Source organism: Pseudophryne corroboree, chromosome 11, assembly GCF_028390025.1.
Source record: "Pseudophryne corroboree isolate aPseCor3 chromosome 11, aPseCor3.hap2, whole genome shotgun sequence".
NCBI lineage: Eukaryota > Metazoa > Chordata > Amphibia > Anura > Myobatrachidae > Pseudophryne > Pseudophryne corroboree.
Window position 1 is genome coordinate 31,717,886 of NC_086454.1, and position 21,593 is coordinate 31,739,478.

Sequence of the window (21,593 nt, forward strand, 5' to 3'; positions counted from 1 at the left end):
GAGTCCGCAGCTTTGCTCTGTCCGAATGGACAATCAGATATGGCTTTGTGAGACAAAGCCGCCAATTTTGACACTCGCCTGGCCGAGGCCAGGACCAACCGCATGTTCACTTTCCATGTGAGATATATCAAATCCACAGATTTGAGTGGTTTAAACCAATGTGATTTTTGGAATCCCCAAAACTACGTTGAGATCCCCCAGTGCCACTGGAGACATCAAAAGGGGTTGTATATGCAGTACTCCCTTGACAAACTTCTGGACTTCAGGAACTGAAGCCAATTCTTTCTGGAAGAAAATCGACAGGCCGAAATTTGAACCTTAATGGACCCCAATTTGAGGCCCATAGACACTCCTGTTTGCAGGAAATATAGGAATTAACCTAGTTGAAATTCTTCCGTGGAGCCTTCCTGGCCTCACACCATGGAACATATTTTCACCTAAACTGTGATAATGTTGTGCGGTCACCTCCTTCCTGGCTCTGACCAGGGTAGGGATGACCTCTTCCGGAATGCCTTTTTCCCTTAGGATCCGGCGTTCACCCGCCCCTGCGTCAACGCAGCTGCGGTAAGTCTTGGAACAGACATGATTCTTGCTAAATCAAGACCCTTCTTATCTCTTGAAGTTCCGGTTACCAAGTCCTTCTTGGCCAAACCGGAGCCACGAGTATGATTCTTACTCCTCTCCTTCCTATAATTCTCAATACCCTGGGTATGAGAGGCAGAGGAGGGAACACATACCCGACTGGTACACCCACGGTGTTACCAGAGCGACCCAGCTATTGCCTGAGGGTCTCTTGACCTGGCGCTTCAGGTGGGACGCCATCTTATGACCACCTTTGGTCTTTCCCACGGTTTACAATCATGTGGAAACTTCCAGATGAAGTTCCCACTTTTCCGAGTGGAATTCATTCCTGCTGAGGAAATTCAGTTTTCCACTCCCGGAATGAACACTGCTGACAGTGTTATCACATGATTTTTTGCTCAGCGAAAAGTTCTTGCTGTCATTGCCCTCCTGCTTCTTGTGCCGCCCCGTCTGTTTACGTGGGCGACTGCCATGATGATGTCCGACCAGATCAGCACCGACTGACTTTGAAGCAGAGGTCTTCCTAGGCTCAGAGCATTGGAAATTGCTCTTAGCTCCAGTATATTCATGTGGAGAAAAGTCTCCAGACTTGACCACATTCCTTGGAAATTTCTTCCCTGTGTGACTGCTTCCCAGCCTCTCAGGCTGGCATCCGTGGTCACCAGAACACAGTCCTGAATGCTGAATGTGCTGTCCTCTAGAAGATGAGCACTCTGCAGCCACCACAGAAGAGACACCCTTGTCCTTGGAGACAGGATTATCTGCTGATGCATCTGAAGATGCGATCCGGACCATTCGTCCAGCAAATCCCCCTGAAAATTTTTTGCGTGAGATCTGCCGAATGGAATTGCTTCGTAAGAAGCCACCATTTTTCCCAGGACTCCTGTGCATTGATGCACTGATACTTGGCCTGGTTTTAGGAGGTTTCTGACTAGTTCGGATAGCTCCCTGGCTTTCTCCTCCAGGAGAAACACCTTTTTCTGGACTATGCCCAGAATCATTCCTAGGAACAGCAGACGTATCGTCGGAAAAACGCTGCGATTTTTGGAATATTTAGAATCCACTCGTGCTGTCATAGAACTACTTTAGTGCTATTCCGACCTCCAACTGTTCTCTGGACCTTTCCCTTTTCAGGATATCGTCCAAGTAAGGGATAATTAAGATGCCCTTTTCTTTGAAGAGAATCATCTTTTCGGCCATTACCTTGGTAAAGGCCCGGGGTGCCGTGGATAATTCAACGGCAGCGTCAGAAACTGATATTGACAGTTCTGTACCACGAACCATAGGTACCCTTGTTGAGAAGGGCAAATTTGGACATGGAGGTAATCCTTGATGTCCAGGGACACCATATAGTCCCCTTTTTTCCGGTTCGCTATCACTGTCTGAGTGACTCCATCTTGATTTGAACCTTTGTATGTAAGTGTTCAAAAATTTCAGATTTAGAATATGTCTCACCAAGCCGTCTGGCTTCAGTACCACAATATAGTGTGGAAGACTAATACCCTTTTCCTTGATTGTAGGAGGGGTACTTTGATTATCACCTGCTGGAAATACAGCTTGTGAATTTTTCCCCAATACTGCCTCCCTGTCGGAGGGAGCCTTTGGTAAAGCAGACTTCAGGAACCTGCGAGGAAAAGATGTCTCGAATCTCCAAACTGTACCCCTGGGATAATACTTTGTACGATCTAGGGGTCAACTTGCGAGTGATCCCACTGCACGCTGAGACTCTTGAGACGACCCCCCACCTCACCTGAGTCAGCTTGCACGGCCCCAGCGTCCTGCTGAGGACTTGGCAGACTCGGTGGAGGGCTTATGTTCCTGGAAAAGGGGCTGCCTTCTGCAGTCTACTTCCCTTTCCTCTATGTCTGGGCAGATATGACTGGCCTTTTGCCCGCATGCCCTTATGGGAACGGAAGGATTGAGGCTGAAAAGACAGTGTCTTTTTCTGCTGAGATGTGACTTGGGGTAAAAAGGTTGGATTTCCCAGCTGTTGCCGTGGCCCCCAGGTCCGATGGACCGACCCCAAGTACCTACTCTCCTTTATACGACCATACTTTCATGTGCCGTATGGGATCTGCATCACCTGACCACTGTCGTGTCCATAACATCTTCTGGCAGATATGGACAACGCACTTATCTTGATGCCAGAGTGCAAATATCCCTCTGTGCATCTCGTATATATATATATATATATATATATATATATATATATATATATATATATATATATATATAGACTGCATCCTATTAAATGCTCTATATCACTAAAATATTTTCAGTCAGGGAATCCGACCAAGCCAACCCAGCACTGCATTTCCAGGCTGAGGCGATCGCTGGTCGCAGTATAACCACCGTATGTGTGTATATACTTTTTAGGATATTACTCCAGCTTCATATCAGCTGGCTCCTTGAGGGCGGCCGTATCTGGAGACGGTAACGCCACATAAGCGTGTGAGCGCCTTATCCACCCTAAGGGGTGTTTCCCAACGCGCCCTAACTTCTGGCGGGAAAAGGTATAACGCCAATATTTGCTATCGGGGTAAACCCACGCCTCATCACACACTTCATTTTATTTTATCTGATTCAGGAAAAACTACGGTAGTTTTTTCACTGCCACATAATACCCATCTTTGTGGTACTTGTAGTATCAGAAATATGTAACACCTCCTTCATTGCCCTTAACGTGTGGCCCTAATGAGGAATACGTTTGTTTATTCACCGTCGACACTGGATTCAGTGTCCGTGTCTGTGTCGACCGACTAAGGTAAACGGGCGTTTTAAACCCCTGACGGTGTTTTTGAGACGTCTGGACCGGTACTAATTGTTTGTCGGCCGTCTCATGTCGTCAACCGACCTTGCAGCGTGTTGACATTATCACGTAATTCCCTAAATAAGCCATCCATTCCGGTGTCGACTCCCTAGAGAGTGACATCACCATTACAGGCAATTGCTCCGCCTCCTCACCAACATCGTCCTCATACATGTCGACACACACGTACCGACACACAGCACACACACAGGGAATGCTCTGATAGAGGACAGGACCCACTAGCCCTTTGGAGAGACAGAGGGAGAGTTTGCCAGCACACACCAAAAACGCTATAATTATATAGGGACAACCTTATATAAGTGTTTTCCCTTATAGCATCTTTATATATATGTCTAACGCCAAATTAGTGCCCCCCCTCTCTGTTTTAACCCTGTTTCTGTAGTGCAGTGCAGGGGAGAGCCTGGGAGCCTTCCCTCCAGCCTTTCTGTGAGGGAAAATGGCGCTGTGTGCTGAGGAGATAGGCCCCGCCCCCTTTTCGGCGGGCTCGCCTCCCGCTCTTCAACGGATTCTGGCAGGGGTTAAATATCTCCATATAGCCCCCGGAGGCTATATGTGAGGTATTTTTTGCCAAATAACAGGTTTCCATTGCTGCCCAGGGCGCCCCCCCCCAGCGCCCTGCACCCTCAGTGACTGCCGTGTGAAGTGTGCTGAGAGCAATGGCGCACAGCTGCAGTGCTGTGCGCTACCTTAAGAAGACTGAAGAGTCTTCTGCCGCCGATTTCTGGACCTCTTCTCTTTTCGGCATCTGCAAGGGGGCCGGCGGCGCGGCTCCGGTGACCCATCCAGGCTGTACCTGTGATCGTCCCTCTGGAGCTAATGTCCAGTAGCCTAAGAAGCCAATCCATCCTGCACGCAGGTGAGTTCACTTCTTCTCCCCTAAGTCCCTCGATGCAGTGATCCTGTTGCCAGCAGGACTCACTGTAAAATAAAAAACCTAAAACTAAACTTTTCTAAGCAGCTCTTTAGGAGAGCCACCTAGATTGCACCCTTCTCGGCCGGGCACAAAAACCTAACTGAGGCTTGGAGGAGGGTCATAGGGGGAGGAGCCAGTGCACACCACCTGATCCTAAAGCTTAACTTTTGTGCCCTGTCTCCTGCGGAGCCGCTATTCCCCATGGTCCTTTCAGGAACCCCAGCATCCACTAGGACGATAGAGAAATGAATAAACTGCGGGATCAGGCAGAAGATTCCTGGTCATTTCTGGAATTCCAAAGGTTTAAACAGGGCATAGTCCATGTACAGCCTCCTATTGCCCCCAGTACCTTAATCTGGCGTGGAATGCCTTACAGCGACCCCGCACTGAGCCGGGTGATTCGGGCAGACAGCCCAGAGAAAACCACATCACTTACTCATGACTGAAGAACAGGGATATCCTTGGAACTAATCTGAATCTTGTTGGACACATCTTGAGAGCAAGTGTAGTAGTAGGGATCCTGAAAAGCAGCTATAAAGACCAGAATGACTCCTCTGAAGGCTGGAAGACCCAGTACAGGGAAAGTGCAGCTGGCACGTGAGCCTCTACACTGTAAAGATGCTGACCGGACACATAGCATGCCACGTGTGCAATACCCAAACTGGTCCAGTAGCCACCAATCAATAGACTCTCTTCTGCTCTCGCTGCCTGGGAAATAGGAAAGGTGGTGCTGTAGTAGCCAGGAGACACTGGCTGCCCCTCACTCTGGGCAGCTAAGGGTCCACTTCACCTTGTGCCAAAGTGTGAGGGAAATGCTGACGCTACCACGTACAGATGAGGTGTCCTGTGCCCACATCCTGGTTTTAGTTTGCATTTATTGTCGACATTATAATGCTGACATGGTCTGAAAGTCAACATTCAGAACATTGACGTGCACACAATATCAACACTGACATTGGGAATGTTGGCAGGTAGAATGCAGATGATGGGTTTTAAGGTTAGGCTACGGTTAGGTCTAGAGCAGGCATGTCCAAACTGCGGCCCTCCAGCTGTTGTGAAACTACATATCCCAGCATGCCCTGACACAGTTTTGCTGTCAGTGAATGCTAAAGCTGGGTCAGAGCATGCTGGGATGTGTAGTTTCTCAACAGCTGGAGGGCCGCAGTTTGGACATGCCTGGTCTAGAGTAAACGTGAAAATCCATTGTTGACATGCCGACATTGGGTACATGTTGTACACACTCCTGCCGCTTATCCCTAGGGTTAGTTCTGTACTTCTAAGAGAAGAAAATAAGACCCATTTTCTCACCCTTCATCGGCGATCTTCAGTTTGTCTTCATCTGAGGAGTCATCGCTGGAGGAGATCATGGCTTTCGATTTGATTTTCCCTCTCATGGAAGCCGGAGTTCGCTCAACTTTAGCCGGCTAAAACAGAAGATTTTTCCAGAGTTAAAAACCCCCCCAAATAAATTAGATTATGAAGTTCAAGGAATAAATCGACTGTTTCACAGAAAGAGTCAAATATAAGGCGCGGCCAGTGATTATGCTTGAGACGGTCACATGATCCTCTCATATTAACCACTTAACTGACAATTTATTTCGCAAAAACACGCTCCGAAATTGTCAGGGTTTTTTATGAGTGAATTAGGTGAAGAACATGAATTTAACCCTATCCCAAATGATTTTTTATTTTTTTAAAAAGGAAAAAAATATTTAGATTTTTTTCCCCCAAACATGAAACATCGATCGCGACCATCGGAACATTGCGGTTTTCATTTTGAAAGCTGGAACAGCCTGCAGGTATACAGGGGGGGTCTGGGGGTGGCTTGGGAGGGTTCATTTTACACTCCCCATCGGCTGGCATTGTCTGCAGCCACTGGAGGGGGGGATCCTGCTGTGCTGACTGATCGGCAGCGCGGCAATCAGTGGGGGAGAGTGCAGGGAGGCAGATAGACCTTCCGGTCCCTCTGACAGCAGCAGCGGGGGGAAGTTTCCCTTCCCTGCAGCTGCTAACACTCTCTATCTGACTGCTCGCTTCCTGTGCGACCAGGTCAGATAGAGCACTTGCAGGCATGGTTGCATCTGATGCCACCATGCCAGGCAAGTGGTTAAGAGATTTGCATGTATAAACGGTAAACCCTTGTAGGGCGGGTGGGGGAGGGGTGGGTGAGGGGGTGGCATGGGTGGAGGAGTGGTGGGTGCGGGGCTATTGTGGATGGCGTAGGGGTTCCAGAGGTGCTTTGGGTGGGGAAGGGTGCGGGTGGGGTAGGGGGTCTGGAGGCACAGCGGGTGGGGAAGGGGGCGCCGGGGGTGGGGGAGGGCCAGGTGCGGGGTTGTGGTGGATGGGGGAGGGGGTCTGGAGGTGCTGCAGGTGGTGGAGGGGCGGATGGGGTAGTGGGTCCGGAGGTGTCGCGGTTGTGGGAGGGGTGGGTGCAGGGATGCAGGGGATGGGTCCGTGGGTGCAGCGGATGGGGGAGGGGCGGTTGCTGGGGTGCCGCGGGTGTGGGGGGGTGCGGCAAATGGGGAGGGGTCCAGGGGCGCTGCAGGTGGTGGAGGGGCGGGTGCCGCTGTAGGTCTTACAATAGATATCAGTGCACATAGTCTCTGTGGTAGTTAGTGAGGGTTGGTGATGGTGTAAGAGGGGTGAGGGCCAGTACACAGACAGGCAGAGAGCAGGATGAGGGTGACAGGGCGTAGTGACGGGGAGTACTTAGCAGATGTAGGCATGGGGTACAGGTGTGATGTCACAGTGTGTGTACCTATGCTCTCATGTGTGAGGTATGTGTGACATAAGGATGTGCGGGTCGTGGTGGCCACTAACCTCCTGGCGGCTGCTGTGAGATGTTGACTGCAGAGGGAGGGAGCTCCGGCTCAGCAGTAATGGGTCGTGGTCAGCATTCCTTCCTGGCCCTGCTGCGCTGTACATGGTCCGTCCCGTCTGACGGGCGTCATGCCTCCAAACTGTCTGGCTGCGGCAGCTGCTGTTATCAGGGGGCATGGCGTCCGGAGCAGCAATGGTAATCAGTGAGTGTCCTGCCCTGGCGCTGTCCCGCTGCACATGCTCCGCACCGCTTGCCGCTGAACATGGCAGCCCATGTCTGTATACTGCAGGTGCTCATATAGCAGTGCCTGAGCTAGCGCCCCCGCCCTTGGGTGTGGGTGTCAGGTGGCAGGTATGGTGTGTGGCCGGGAGAGGATCTGCGGGCGGCCACCCGCTGCCTGCAAGTACTCTCCATATCAGCGCTTTTCGCCTCCCTGCAGATGCTGTCAGTGGCCGTGGTGTACTTCTGCTACCGCTGGCCATCCTCACCTCCCTATACTGTAGGTAGGGTCTAGTACCTAACTGCTGCTGGCACAGGGTATGGGGTAGCTCCCTGCAGCAGATGCAGTTGACTCCGCCCAGAATTAGAGGCCCAGGCACAGAGTCACAGATCTGGGCTATTATATAGATTGTACAACTGACAAGGCCATGGCGTCACACGCAACTCTTCGGTGCGGATACGGCGGGAAGCCTACCAGTCCCTACAGACCCAAGTTATGTACCTAATAAACTGATGGGGGTAAAACCGAAGAACCAATCTCACGCAGCACGTACACGTCACATACACTTACAACCTATATGCACTCATGTTGGGAACATTTTCCTTTTTGTCCTTTATTTGGTGTAAGTACGCTGCTATAACTCTGTAACAAAGCAGAGAACTCCCCACCTTGCGTACGTTGAACATAATACAAAATTGCCTAAAGGGGCTCTCAAAAGCAAATTCTATGCATGGGAGACAGAATAACCACCAATCAGTGTCAGGGGAGCATTCACAAACAGCCAAAAACAAGCATTTTGCTAGCGTTGGCAACCAGCACCTGTATTTGCACCTGCCCCTTATTATCAGCAAATACAGGTATATCGACGTCTGAAGGTGCTGGCATTGCCTTAACCCAGCGTACTGTAAGCTCACGCACGTCAGAACGCACCTCCCTGTCCTGTCCAGCTGAATGACAGAAATCTGCCACAGGCATCTCATACTCTGAGCATGTGCAGAGATGTCACCATGTAACTGGCATCGTGCTCAGCCTGAGGGAACGTGCAATGGATTTGGCTATTCATTTAGCTTATAATGGTTCCCTGGGCTGGTACCACATTCTGTGGATGACACTACACCTTTATTATGGAACAGATGCAAACTCTGACAGGAATTAGCTCCTCCTCCTCAGGACCAGCACTAGGGATGGCAATCGATGGTAGCGATCCAATGGTTCTCCAGCATCAATGGCTGTGAGGTTATAGCCTCTCTGCGCTGGGGGTATGGACAATAGCATCGACCCTGATGGACCACTAAACCTCACCCCCTTCCTTGATTGACTCGCTGCCTGCCGTTCCCCACGGTGGGGATGCCCATAGGTGTACACAAATATACTGTTCCCCGTCAATGTTAAACACCTATGACACTTGATGGTGATCCCTACCTAGCACTGACTACACCAGACCTCTTCCCCTTTGGGCCCAGCAGGAACACTAAAGACTGACAAGAATTAGACTCCACACTCCTCAGGCCCATCACACTGACAGGAATTTAGCCCCTCCTCCCCCTCAAGCCTAGCACTAACACTACAGACTGACAGGAATTAGATTCCTCACCCTTAGGCCCAGCACTGACTACATTACAGACACTGACAGGAATTAGCCCCCTACCCCTCCTCAGGCCCAGCACACTGACTACACTACACACTGACAGGAATTAGGCCCAATCTCCTCCTCAGGCCCAGTAGACTGACAGGAATTAGACCCAACCTCCTCGCCAGGCCACTGACAGGAATTCGGCCCAACGTCCTCCCCAGGCCCAGGACACGGACAGGAATTAGGCTCAGCACACTGACAGGAATTAGGCCCAAACTCATCCTCAGGCCCAGTAGACTGACAGGAATTAGACCCAACCTCCTCCCCAGGCCACTGACAGGAATTAGGCCCAACCTCCTCCTCAGGCCCAGCACACTGACAGGATTTAGGCCCAACCTCCTCCCCAGGCCCAGCACACTTGCTACACTACAGACTGAGAGAAATGAGGCTCCTTCCTCTCTGGCCTACCACACTGACTACACTACACACTGATAGGAATGAGACTGACTGTTCCTCTGCCAACCACTTTGTAGTGTAGTCAGTTTTGGGTCAATACAATGCTAGAACGGAAAATACCTGTAGGACACTACTTCGGGTGAAATTCATCAAACCTTCTAACAACGCCAATTGGAGGTGCTACCCACAGCACCCAGACTATAATTTGTTGCTAATAGCAACTAGATAACTAGAATAGGATATCTGTTTGCTATGTGAAACTATACAAATATACTAAATGATAGCTAGAGTCTGGTTCGTCGGGCAACATCTCCAATTGTCCGCTAAAGGTTTGATACACTTTCCCCTTAAAGAGACACCCAGCTTCTGTATTGTCTGGTCTTTGCTAAAAGTTTACGGTTTGGGTACAGTCTATAAAGGGACAAAATTAATAAATGCGATTTAGACGAGGGAAGGAGGTAGACAAATGTATATATACCTTCTTCAGTGGCCTCTTCTTAGGTCGTGGACGTTGATCATCGTCATCATCTGATCCATCGCCAGTCTTTTGTGATCTAACGAAACACAGCAATATAGTGTTCCACAGACACTCGTCCCTGCACCCCAACATAGCTCAGTGTTTAATATACACATTCCTCGCACTCCATACACCCCACAGTGTTACCCACATACGACCTGCAATATACAGTAATAGATCTTAGGGAAAATTGGGTGGGTGGAGGGTTTACCTCCTCCTCCTCTTTTTCGTCTTCTTCTCCCCTTCATTGCCTTCTCCTCCCTCTTGTTCTCCGCCACTGCTGCTCCCTCCTTTCCTTTTCTTCCTCTTCCTGGGACCCAGGTCCTCGTCAGAGTCATCATTCACAAACTCCTCAAATTCCCCAGTTTTCTTTGATCTCTGTAGGAATAAGAAGTTGCCCCGTTACTCCAAGGTTTTGGACAACTTATGAGACTGCGTCACACACAGCCCCGGTGATGCCACAAGTCTAAAGCGCTCTTTCAGACAAACACACAGCACAGCTGCTAATGATCAGCACCTACCCGGCCTCCACCGCCCGATCGCTTCTTCTCTTTGGGTGTCTCCTTCTCCCCAGTGAACTGCAGGATGTTCTTGGTTTTCTCCACATACTGAGCTCTCTGCTCCAAGAGTTTCTTCTGCTCTTCAATTTCCTTAAGCCGTTTATCTGTCTGGAAGGAAGATGAAGACATTACTAATCGGGCGCACACTGACCGTCTATTGTTCATTCATAGAAACATAGAATTGGACGGCAGATAAGAACCACTAGACTTATTTAGTCTGTCCCCTTTTTATCCTTATTTTTTTTCCTCGAACCCTGTGAGATCCTTAGTTCTTTGTAAGGGTCTATCCCAAACATGTTTAAATTGCTCTACTGTCTTAGCCTCTACTACCTCCAGTGTCCACTACCCTTTCCGTGAAGTCATTTTTCCATTTCCCCTGAACCTACCTCCCCCAGTCTCAGTGAATGTCCCCGTGTTCTAATACTTCTCTTCCTATGAAGGAGGTCTCCCTCCTGGACCTTGTTAAAACTCTTTTGATATATTTGAAAGTTTCTATCATGTCTCCCCTTTCTTTTCTCTTCTCCAAACTATACATATTGAGATTTTAGTCTTTCTGGGTATGTTGTGTGATGTAGGCCATGCAGACATTTTAGTTGCCCTCCTTTGTACAGTCTCTAATGTATTAATATCCTTTTGAAGATATGGCCTCCAGAATTGAATACAGTATTCTAGATGAGGCCGTACCAATGACCTATACAGCGGCATTATTACTTCTTTCTTTCTGCTGCTGATTCCTCTCCCAATGCAGCCAAGCATCTGACTAGCCTTCCTCATTGCCTTGTTACATTGCTTACCTGCCTTTATGTCACCTGGAATAGTGACTCCTAGATCCCTTTCCTCCTCAGTAGCTCCCAGTATAGTGCCATTAATACTATATTTATCCTTTATGTCACCTGGAATAGTGACTCCTAGATCCCTTTCCTCCTCAGTAGCTCCCAGTATAGTGCCATTAATACTATATTTATCCTTTATGTCACCTGAGATAGTGACTCCTAGATCCCTTTCCTCCTCAGTAGCTCCCAGTATAGTGCCATTAATACTGTATTTATCCTTTATGTCACCTGAGATAGTGACTCCTAGATCCCTTTCCTCCTCAGTAGTTTCCAGTATAGTGCCATTAATACTATATTTATCCTTTATGTCACCTGAGATAGTGACTCCTAGATCCCTTTCCTCCTCAGTAGCTCCCAGTATAGTGCCATTAATACTATATTTATCCTTTATGTCACCTGAGATAGTGACTCCTAGATCCCTTTCCTCCTCAGTAGCTCCCAGTATAGTGCCATTAATACTATATTTATCCTTTAGGTCACCTGAAATAGTGACTCCTAGATCCCTTTCCTCCTCAGTAGTTTCCAGTATAGCGCCATTAATACTATATTTATCCTTTATGTCACCTGAGATAGTGACTCCTAGATCCCTTTCCTCCTCAGTAGTTTCTATTATAGTGAAGTTAATACTATATTTAGCCCCTGGGTTTTTGAGACCCAAGTGCATTCTGTAGCTTCAGCTACGTTCTGGAGCCAAGACCATTGGGTTTCACATTGTTTAAGTTAAAGAACTATCGCTAATGACTTACTAGACATGGATGTGAGGTTTAAATGGCTCCACTATCATCTCCTATTCTGATTAGTGAATGATATAGAAGACAGTTTTCAGTTGTACTATTAGTCATTAATTAGGGCACAATGCATGATGTTCTGTTAACGATTCAGGGGTGACGTTCCCACCTGTTCTTTCATGAGCTTCTCGCGTAACAGCTCCTTCTCTTGTTCCTGCTTTGCGCGCAGTTCCTTCTCCTCCTCGTCCTGCTTGCGAGCGCGAGCCACGTGATACTGAGCCTGACTCAGGAGATCAGAGCACTGCCTGGAATGTAGAACATTGGCCGGACTTACAACTGGGCAGTGCAGGCAGCAGCCTACAGCCGCTCATTCCAACGGGGCACCGAAACAGCCAGCACCCTTATGAACAAAACATCATCTCCGGGATGTATGTCCAAATTCAAATCAGCGGCCAGGGAGGGTTTAAAAAAAACAAAAATGCAATACGGGTTGAGTATCCCTTATCCAAAATCTCACATTTTTGGGTCCCCTACTGAGATAATGATATATATATATATATATATATATATATATATATATATGTGTATATATAGATATACAATAGAATATTGATATACATGTGTCATTATCTCAGTAGGGGAACCAAAAACGTGTGATTTTGAATTTTGGATAAGGGATACTTAACCTGTATCATATAAATGACATTTACTTATCTATCATGGTAATTCTCTGCCTTTATTCTTAGGGCTCCCTAACTATTGCTGCGTAATTAACATTGAGCGTATTTCCCACTAGCTATTTTTGAATTGATGTAAATACAATTACATTTATTTGTGATTGCATTTACATCAATTCAAAAGGTAGCTAGTGGGAAATACGCTGAATGTTACAAAAGTGAAATTGGATGATAAATATCGCCATAACAAGGAGATAATGACTCACCTGGCTTCTGAAGCAGCGAGAGCCAGATCAAACCTCATCTTGTCACCGACTTTGCTTAAGTAATTGAAATACCTACAAAATAAAGTGACAATGTTAGATACAATTGGATCCATTGACCAGTTATGCAGCTGTCAGCAAGTTCTAATGAAGCTTACAATTCAATGACTAACCGAGGGGTTTGCTATACTCAGCAACATATAAAACTGCAATATTTTCTAATAGCCTGTAGGTGGCGTTATGTGCTTCGACTTTGGAGGACTGCCTTCGGTCATCACTGTTTGTTTGTAAGGCGTTACAATCACACACAGATAAAAAAAAAAAAATAAGCACGGATGATGTAATAGGTGCAAGCCGTAGTCTGAGGAAAGTGTTAATCGCTACCTACAGACTGCTGTAAACAGTGACAAGGAACAGAGGCGGAGTTGGGGGGTCAGGCCGCCACAAGGCACACAGTTATTGCCCAATTATGCATCTCCCTCCACAAACACACAGAAACGGTGTTGCCACCAGTAATATAAGACGACAATTGAATTAGTATGTGGCACGCTACTTACATACATACTTTATATATTAAATATTTAAATTCCAATAAGGTTAAGCTCTAACAAGGGCAGCCAGTGCATGCATCAGCATCTCTGGTGGCCAAAGCCTTCTACACACGACTCCCATGCCAAATCCGTGGGTACTGCAGTTCAACATAGCTCCAGAGCTGCCCTGTAGCGACAGGAACCCGTGAGCTGTGCTGCCTCTGCCTGCCGCAACTTCACGATGGCGGCACTGCCTGACCAGGCTCCGCCCCCTTCATGAAGGTACTAGCCGATGCGAAGCAGATGCTTCCGGGGTCCGGACAGCAATAAGGTAGATGGCACAGCAAATCTGCGCCCCCACGACCCCAATCCCTCCTGCAGTGCTAAATAAAAAAGGGTCCGCTGCTCTGATGCGGGAGATATGCCGACCTCAGCAAGTGGTGCCCTTAGGCATGTGCCTCATGTGCCTAGTGGGAATCCACTACTGAAAAGGAAGCAGTAGCTAAGTACATTAATGCCAATAGTAAGCTGCACGTATTTGCAGAGCCCTTCTTACCGGTGAGCCAGTTCCAGCTCTTTCACAGCGTTCAGTACTTCCTTCAGATTACTCTTCTCATCCTTCAGCACGGACGTGGCGAGTCTCTGCAGCACGAGGGCCACATTGAACATGAGGACAGTGTCATTGGGGGCCACATGCCGAGCCTGTAAGTGATAATACCGTGAGACATTGTACTAGGAGGCGTACGACTCCCGCAGATTGGACACAGGGAATCATCACTTCATCCCCCCCTAACCTCACACCCGGCACCTGCGCACATATCCAAAGGCCATTTTATAGACTGAAGGCATATTCACTATAAAACGGCCCATCAATCAGGAACCTTGTGCCTCGTGCCTCAATTACGTTACAGGTCCTAGTGAATAAAATGGCAACATTCTCATGAATATTGCTGCATTCCACAATATGGCGGCTCCACTATGGTTTCGCCCTATCCTACAGCTATGGTGCATAATACCCATTCTAACCCCCTGTTCCGTGGAGCCACATGTTGAGCATCTTCACACATACACATCATTCGTTTAGAAAGAAGATGGAGATAATTACCTTGAGTAGAATCTGTTTGCATTCGTGCAATTTGCCACATTTGAAGAGCGCGCGAGCCAGGAACAGAAGAACCTCCGTATTCTGGTGTTTGTAGAACTTACGCAGACAGTTTTCATACTAAAGCGGGGGGAAAAGAGGAAGAGATGTACACACAAAGGGCTGGGATACTAAAGAGGGGGAAAGAGGAAGAGATGTACACACAAAGGGCTGGGATACTAAAGAGGGGGGAAAGAGGAAGAGATGTACACACAAAGGGCTGGGATACTAAAGAGGGGGGAAAGAGGAAGAGATGTACACACAAAGGGCTGGGATACTAAAGAGGGGGGAAAGAGGAAGAGATGTACACACAAAGGGCTGGGATACTAAAGTGGGGGGGAAAGAGGAAGAGATGTACACACAAAGGGCTGGGATACTAAAGTGGGGGGGAAAGAGGAAGAGATGTACACACAAAGGGCTGGGATACTAAAGTGGGGGGGAAAGAGGAAGAGATGTACACACAAAGGGCTGGGATACTAAAGTGGGGGGGAAAGAGGAAGAGATGTACACACAAAGGGCTGGGATACTAAAGAGGGGAAAAGAGGAAGAGATGTACACACAAAGGGCTGGGATACTAAAGAGGGGGGAAAGAGGAAGAGATGTACACACAAAGGGCTGGGATACTAAAGAGGGGGGGAAAGAGGAAGAGATGTACACACAAAGGGCTGGGATACTAAAGTGGGGGGGAAAGAGGAAGAGATGTACACACAAAGGGCTGGGATACTAAAGAGGGGAAAAGAGGAAGAGATGTACACACAAAGGGCTGGGATACTAAAGAGGGGGGAAAGAGGAAGAGATGTACACACAAAGGGCTGGGATACTAAAGAGGGGGGGAAAGAGGAAGAGATGTACACACAAAGGGCTGGGATACTAAAGAGGGGGGGGGGGGGGAGAGGAAGAGATGTACACACAAAGGGCTGGGATACTAAAGAGGGGGGGAAAGAGGAAGAGATGTACACACAAAGGGCTGGGATACTAAAGAGGGGGGGGAAGAGAAAGATGTACACACAAAGGGCTGGGATACTAAAGTGGGGGGGGAAAGAGGAAGAGATATACACACAAAGGGCTGGGATAATGTGCTCTACATGGAGGGACTCCACAGAGGTGGCCTGGGGCACTGAGCTTTGTACATCATATGAGATAAGACCATATTTGCCCATCACCGCCACCTCGTATGTGGAAGAGTAACGAGTGGATGTGGTTTAGCTTATGCTACAATAAAGCTTCGACATATCGACCACTCTTATATTTACATATGTGGTTTTTGGCTTAGGTAGCAACAGGACGTTATCCTATCTGAAGGGGTTAGATATCCTGCATGAAGCGCACAATAAAAAGAACATGATGTCTGTAAACAAGTCTAGGCATTCAGATATGAATATTTAAGATCTATCCACATTTACAGAATATTGCATTTAAAACATTGAAAAAGACATTATCTGCATCATAAGGAAGCATTACATAATAAGAGGAGTCCGAGGGGTATAACTAATTTGATTGAGCAGCTTCAATTTATACTTCAGTTTAAAGAGACCTGTATTTGGAGAGCATGCTGGTTCTTGCAGTGCCATTTTGGGGACTTAGGGGTGACCCCTGGTAAGTATAATAAGATTTTACTTACCGATAAATCTATTTCTCGGAGTCCGTAGTGGATGCTGGGGTTCCTGAAAGGACCATGGGGAATAGCGGCTCCGCAGGAGACAGGGCACAAAAAGTAAAGCTTTTCCAGATCAGGTGGTGTGCACTGGCTCCTCCCCCTATGACCCTCCTCCAGACTCCAGTTAGGTACTGTGCCCGGACGAGCGTACACAATAAGGGAGGATTTTGAATCCCGGGTAAGACTCATACCAGCCACACCAATCACACCGTACAACTTGTGATCTAAACCCAGTTAACAGTATGATAACAGCGGAGCCTCTGAAAGATGGCTTCCTTCAACAATAACCCGAATTTGTTAACAATAACTATGTACAATTATTGCAGATAATCCGCACTTGGGATGGGCGCCCAGCATCCACTACGGACTCCGAGAAATAGATTTATCGGTAAGTAAAATCTTATTTTCTCTATCGTCCTAGTGGATGCTGGGGTTCCTGAAAGGACCATGGGGATTATACCAAAGCTCCCAAACGGGCGGGAGAGTGCGGATGACTCTGCAGCCCCGAATGAGAGAACTCCAGGTCCTCCTTAGCCAGAGTATCAAATTTGTAAAATTTTACAAACGTGTTCTCCCCTGACCACGTAGCTGCTCGGCAAAGTTGTAATGCCGAGACCCCTCGGGCAGCCGCCCAAGATGAGCCCACCTTCCTTGTGGAGTGGGCCTTTACAGATTTAGGCTGTGGCAGGCCTGCCACAGAATGTGCAAGTTGGATTGTGCTACAGATCCAACGAGCAATCGTCTGCTTAGACGCAGGAGCACCCATCTTGTTGGGTGCATACAATATAAACAACGAGTCAGATTTTCTGACTCCAGCTGTCCTTGCAATATATATTTTTAATGCTCTGACAACGTCCAGTAACTTGGAGTCCTCCAAGTCACTTGTAGCCGCAGGCACTACAATAGGCTGGTTCAGATGAAATGCTGACACCACCTTAGGGAGAAAATGCGGACGAGTCCGCAGTTCTGCCCTGTCCGAATGGAAAATCAGATATGGGCTTTTGTAAGATAAAGCTGCAAGTTCTGACACTCTCCTGGCCGAAGCCAGGGCTAGAAGCATGGTCACTTTCCATGTGAGATATTTCAAATCCACCTTTTTTAGTGGTTCAAACCAATGAGATTTTAGAAAGTCCAAAACCACATTGAGATCCCACGGTGCCACTGGAGGCACCACAGGAGGCTGTATATGCAGCACTCCCTTAACAAAGGTCTGGACTTCAGGGACTGAAGCCAATTCTTTTTGAAAGAAAATCGACAGGGCCGAAATTTGAACCTTAATAGATCCCAATTTGAGACCCATAGACAATCCTGATTGCAGGAAATGTAGGAATCGACCCAGTTGAAATTCCTCCGTCGGAGCACTCCGATCTTCGCACCACGCAACATATTTTCGCCAAATTCGGTGATAATGTTGCACGGTTACTTCCTTCCTTGCTTTAATCAAAGTAGGAATGACTTCTTCCGGCATGCCTTTTTCCTTTAGGATCCGGCGTTCAACCGCCATGCCGTCAAACGCAGCCGCGGTAAGTCTTGAAACAGACAGGGACCCTGCTGAAGCAAGTCCCTCCTTAGAGGTAGAGGCCACGGATCTTCCGTGATCATCTCTTGAAGTTCCGGGTACCAAGTCCTTCTTGGCCAATCCGGAACCACTAGTATCGTTCGTACGCCTCTTTGCCGTATAATTCTCAATACTTTTGGTATGAGAGGCAGAGGAGGAAACACATACACCGACTGGTACACCCAAGGCGTTACCAGCGCGTCCACAGCTATTGCCTGCGGATCTCTTGACCTGGCGCAATACCTGTCCAGTTTTTTGTTGAGGCGAGACGCCATCATGTCCACCATTGGTCTTTCCCAACGGGTTACCAGCATGTGGAAGACTTCTGGATGAAGTCCCCACTCTCCCGGGTGAAGATCGTGTCTGCTGAGGAAGTCTGCTTCCCAGTTGTCCACTCCCGGGACGAACACTGCTGACAGTGCTATCACATGATTCTCTGCCCAGCGAAGAATCCTTGCAGCTTCTGCCATTGCACTCCTGCTTCTTGTGCCGCCCTGTCTGTTCACATGGGCGACTGCCGTGATGTTGTCCGACTGGATCAACACCGGTTTTCCCTGAAGCAGAGGTTCTGCCTGGCTTAGAGCATTGTAGATTGCTCTTAGTTCCAGAATGTTTATGTGAAGAGACGTTTCCAGGCTCGTCCATACTCCCTGGAAGTTTCTTCCTTGTGTGACTGCTCCCCAGCCTCTCAGGCTGGCGTCCGTGGTCACCAGGATCCAATCCTGTATGCCGAATCTGCGGCCCTCCAATAGATGAGCACTCTGCAACCACCACAGAAGAGACACCCTTGTCCTTGGAGACAGGGTTATCCGCAGGTGCATCTGAAGATGCGACCCTGACCATTTGTCCAACAGATCCCTTTGGAAAATTCTTGCGTGGAATCTGCCGAATGGAATTGCTTCGTAAGAAGCCACCATTTTTCCCAGGACTCTTGTGCATTGATGTACAGACACCTTTCCTGGTTTTAGGAGGTTCCTGACAAGCTCGGATAACTCCTTGGCTTTTTCCTCCGGGAGAAAAACCTTTTTCTGAACCGTGTCCAGAATCATCCCTAGGAACAGCAGACGAGTTGTCGGCATTAACTGGGATTTTGGAATATTCAGAATCCACCCGTGCTGTTTTAGCACTTCTTGAGACAGTGCTAATCCCATCTCTAGCTGTTCTCTGGACCTTGCTCTTATTAGGAGATCGTCCAAGTATGGGATAATTAATATGCCTTTTCTTCGAAGAAGAATCATCATCTCGGCCATTACCTTTGTAAAGACCCGAGGTGCCGTGGACAATCCGAACGGCAGCGTCTGAAACTGATAGTGACAGTTTTGTACAACGAACCTGAGGTACCCCTGGTGTGAGGGGTAAATTGGAACGTGGAGATACGCATCCTTGATGTCCAAGGATACCATAAAATCCCCCTCTTCCAGGTTCGCTATCACTGCTCTGAGTGACTCCATTTTGAACTTGAACTTCTTTATGTACAGGTTCAAGGACTTCAGATTTAGAATAGGCCTTACCGAGCCATCCGGCTTCGGTACCACAAAAAGAGTGGAATAATACCCCTTCCCTTGTTGTAGAAGAGGTACCTTGACTATCACCTGCTGAGAGTACAGCTTGTGAATGGCTTCCAAAACCGTCTCCCTTTCGGAGGGGGACGTTGGTAAAGCAGACTTCAGGAAACGGCGAGGTGGATCTGTCTCTAATTCCAACCTGTACCCCTGAGATATTATCTGCAGGATCCAGGGATCTACTTGCGAGTGAGCCCACTGCGCGCTGTAATTTTTGAGACGACCGCCCACCGTCCCCGAGTCCGCTTGAGAAGCCCCAGCGTCATGCTGAGGCTTTTGTAGAAGCCGGGGAGGGCTTCTGTTCCTGGGAAGGAGCTGCCTGTTGCTGTCTCTTCCCTCGACCTCTGCCTCGTGGCAGATATGAATAGCCCTTTGCTCTCTTATTTTTAAAGGAACGAAAGGGCTGCGGTTGAAAAGTCGGTGCCTTTTTCTGTTGGGGAGTGACTTGAGGTAGAAAGGTGGATTTCCCGGCTGTAGCCGTGGCCACCAAATCTGATAGACCGACTCCAAATAACTCCTCCCCTTTATACGGCAAAACTTCCATATGCCGTTTTGAATCCGCATCGCCTGTCCACTGTCGCGTCCATAAAGCTCTTCTGGCCGAAATGGACATAGCACTTACCCGTGATGCCAGTGTGCAGATATCCCTCTGTGCATCACGCATATAAAGAAATGCATCCTTTATTTGTTCTAACGACAGTAAAATATTGTCCCTGTCCAGGGTATCAATATTTTCAATCAGGGACTCTGACCAAACTACCCCAGCACTGCACATCCAGGCAGTCGCTATAGCTGGTCGTAGTATAACACCTGCATGTGTGTATATACTTTTTTGGATATTTTCCATCCTCCTATCTGATGGATCTTTAAGTGCGGCCGTCTCAGGAGAGGGTAACGCCACTTGTTTAGATAAGCGTGTTAGCGCCTTGTCCACCCTAGGAGATGTTTCCCAGCGCTCCCTAACCTCTGGCGGGAAAGGGTATAATGCCAATAATTTCTTTGAAATTATCAGCTTTTTATCAGGGGCAACCCACGCTTCATCACACACGTCATTTAATTCTTCTGATTCAGGAAAAACTATAGGTAGTTTTTTCACACCCCACATAATACCCTGTTTAGTGGTACCTGTAGTATCAGCTAAATGTAACGCCTCCTTCATTGCCAAAATCATATAACGTGTGGCCCTACTGGAAAATACGGTTGATTCGTCACCGTCACCACTGGAGTCAGTGCCTGTGTCTGGGTCTGTGTCGACCGACTGAGGCAAAGGGCGTTTTACAGCCCCTGACGGTGTTTGAGTCGCCTGGACAGGCACTAATTGATTGTCCGGCCGTCTCATGTCGTCAAACGACTGCTTTAGCGTGTTGACACTATCCCGTAGTTCCATAAATAAAGGCATCCATTCTGGTGTCGACTCCCTAGGGGGTGACATCCTCATATTTGGCAATTGCTCCGCCTCCACACCAATATCGTCCTCATACATGTCGACACACACGTACCGACACACAGCAGACACACAGGGAATGCTCCTAACGAAGACAGGACCCACTAGCCCTTTGGGGAGACAGAGGGAGAGTTTGCCAGCACACACCAAAAGCGCTATATATAACAGGGATAGCCTTATAATAAGTGCTCCCTTATAGCTGCTTTATATATATAAAAATATCGCCATAAATTTGCCCCCCCTCTCTGTTTTACCCTGTTTCTGTAGTGCAGTGCAGGGGAGAGACCTGGGAGCCGTCCTGACCAGCGGAGCTGTGAGAGGAAATGGCGCCGTGTGCTGAGGAGATAGGCCCCGCCCCTTTTTTGGCGGGCTCGTCTCCCGCTATTTAGTGAATCCAGGCAGGGGTTAAATATCTCCATATAGCCTCTGGGGGCTATATGTGAGGTATTTTTAGCCTTTATATAGGTTACATTTGCCTCCCAGGGCGCCCCCCCCCAGCGCCCTGCACCCTCAGTGACTGCGTGTGAAGTGTGCTGAGAGGAAAATGGCGCACAGCTGCAGTGCTGTGCGCTACCTTTAGAAGACTGCAGGAGTCTTCAGCCGCCGATTTTGGACCTCTTCTGACTTCAGCATCTGCAAGGGGGCCGGCGGCGCGGCTCCGGTGACCATCCAGGCTGTACCTGTGATCGTCCCTCTGGAGCTGATGTCCAGTAGCCAAGAAGCCAATC

The 21,593-nt window shown here is 48.3% G+C and overlaps 1 protein-coding gene across 1 annotated transcript in view; it reads right to left on the bottom strand.

Moving 5' to 3' along the window:
- The window catches only part of CTR9 (CTR9 homolog, Paf1/RNA polymerase II complex component), a 66,190-nt gene that overhangs the window by 12,061 nt on the left and 32,536 nt on the right, over nt 1-21,593 (bottom strand). Inside the window, exons 17-24 of the mRNA XM_063946435.1 lie at nt 14,609-14,725; nt 14,060-14,205; nt 12,977-13,048; nt 12,203-12,338; nt 10,434-10,580; nt 10,124-10,290; nt 9,874-9,949; nt 5,634-5,749 (exon numbers count right to left, since the gene is read on the bottom strand). Of these exons, the coding sequence (XP_063802505.1) occupies nt 5,634-5,749; nt 9,874-9,949; nt 10,124-10,290; nt 10,434-10,580; nt 12,203-12,338; nt 12,977-13,048; nt 14,060-14,205; nt 14,609-14,725 (977 nt within the window). The remainder of the gene's footprint in view (nt 1-5,633; nt 5,750-9,873; nt 9,950-10,123; nt 10,291-10,433; nt 10,581-12,202; nt 12,339-12,976; nt 13,049-14,059; nt 14,206-14,608; nt 14,726-21,593) is intronic.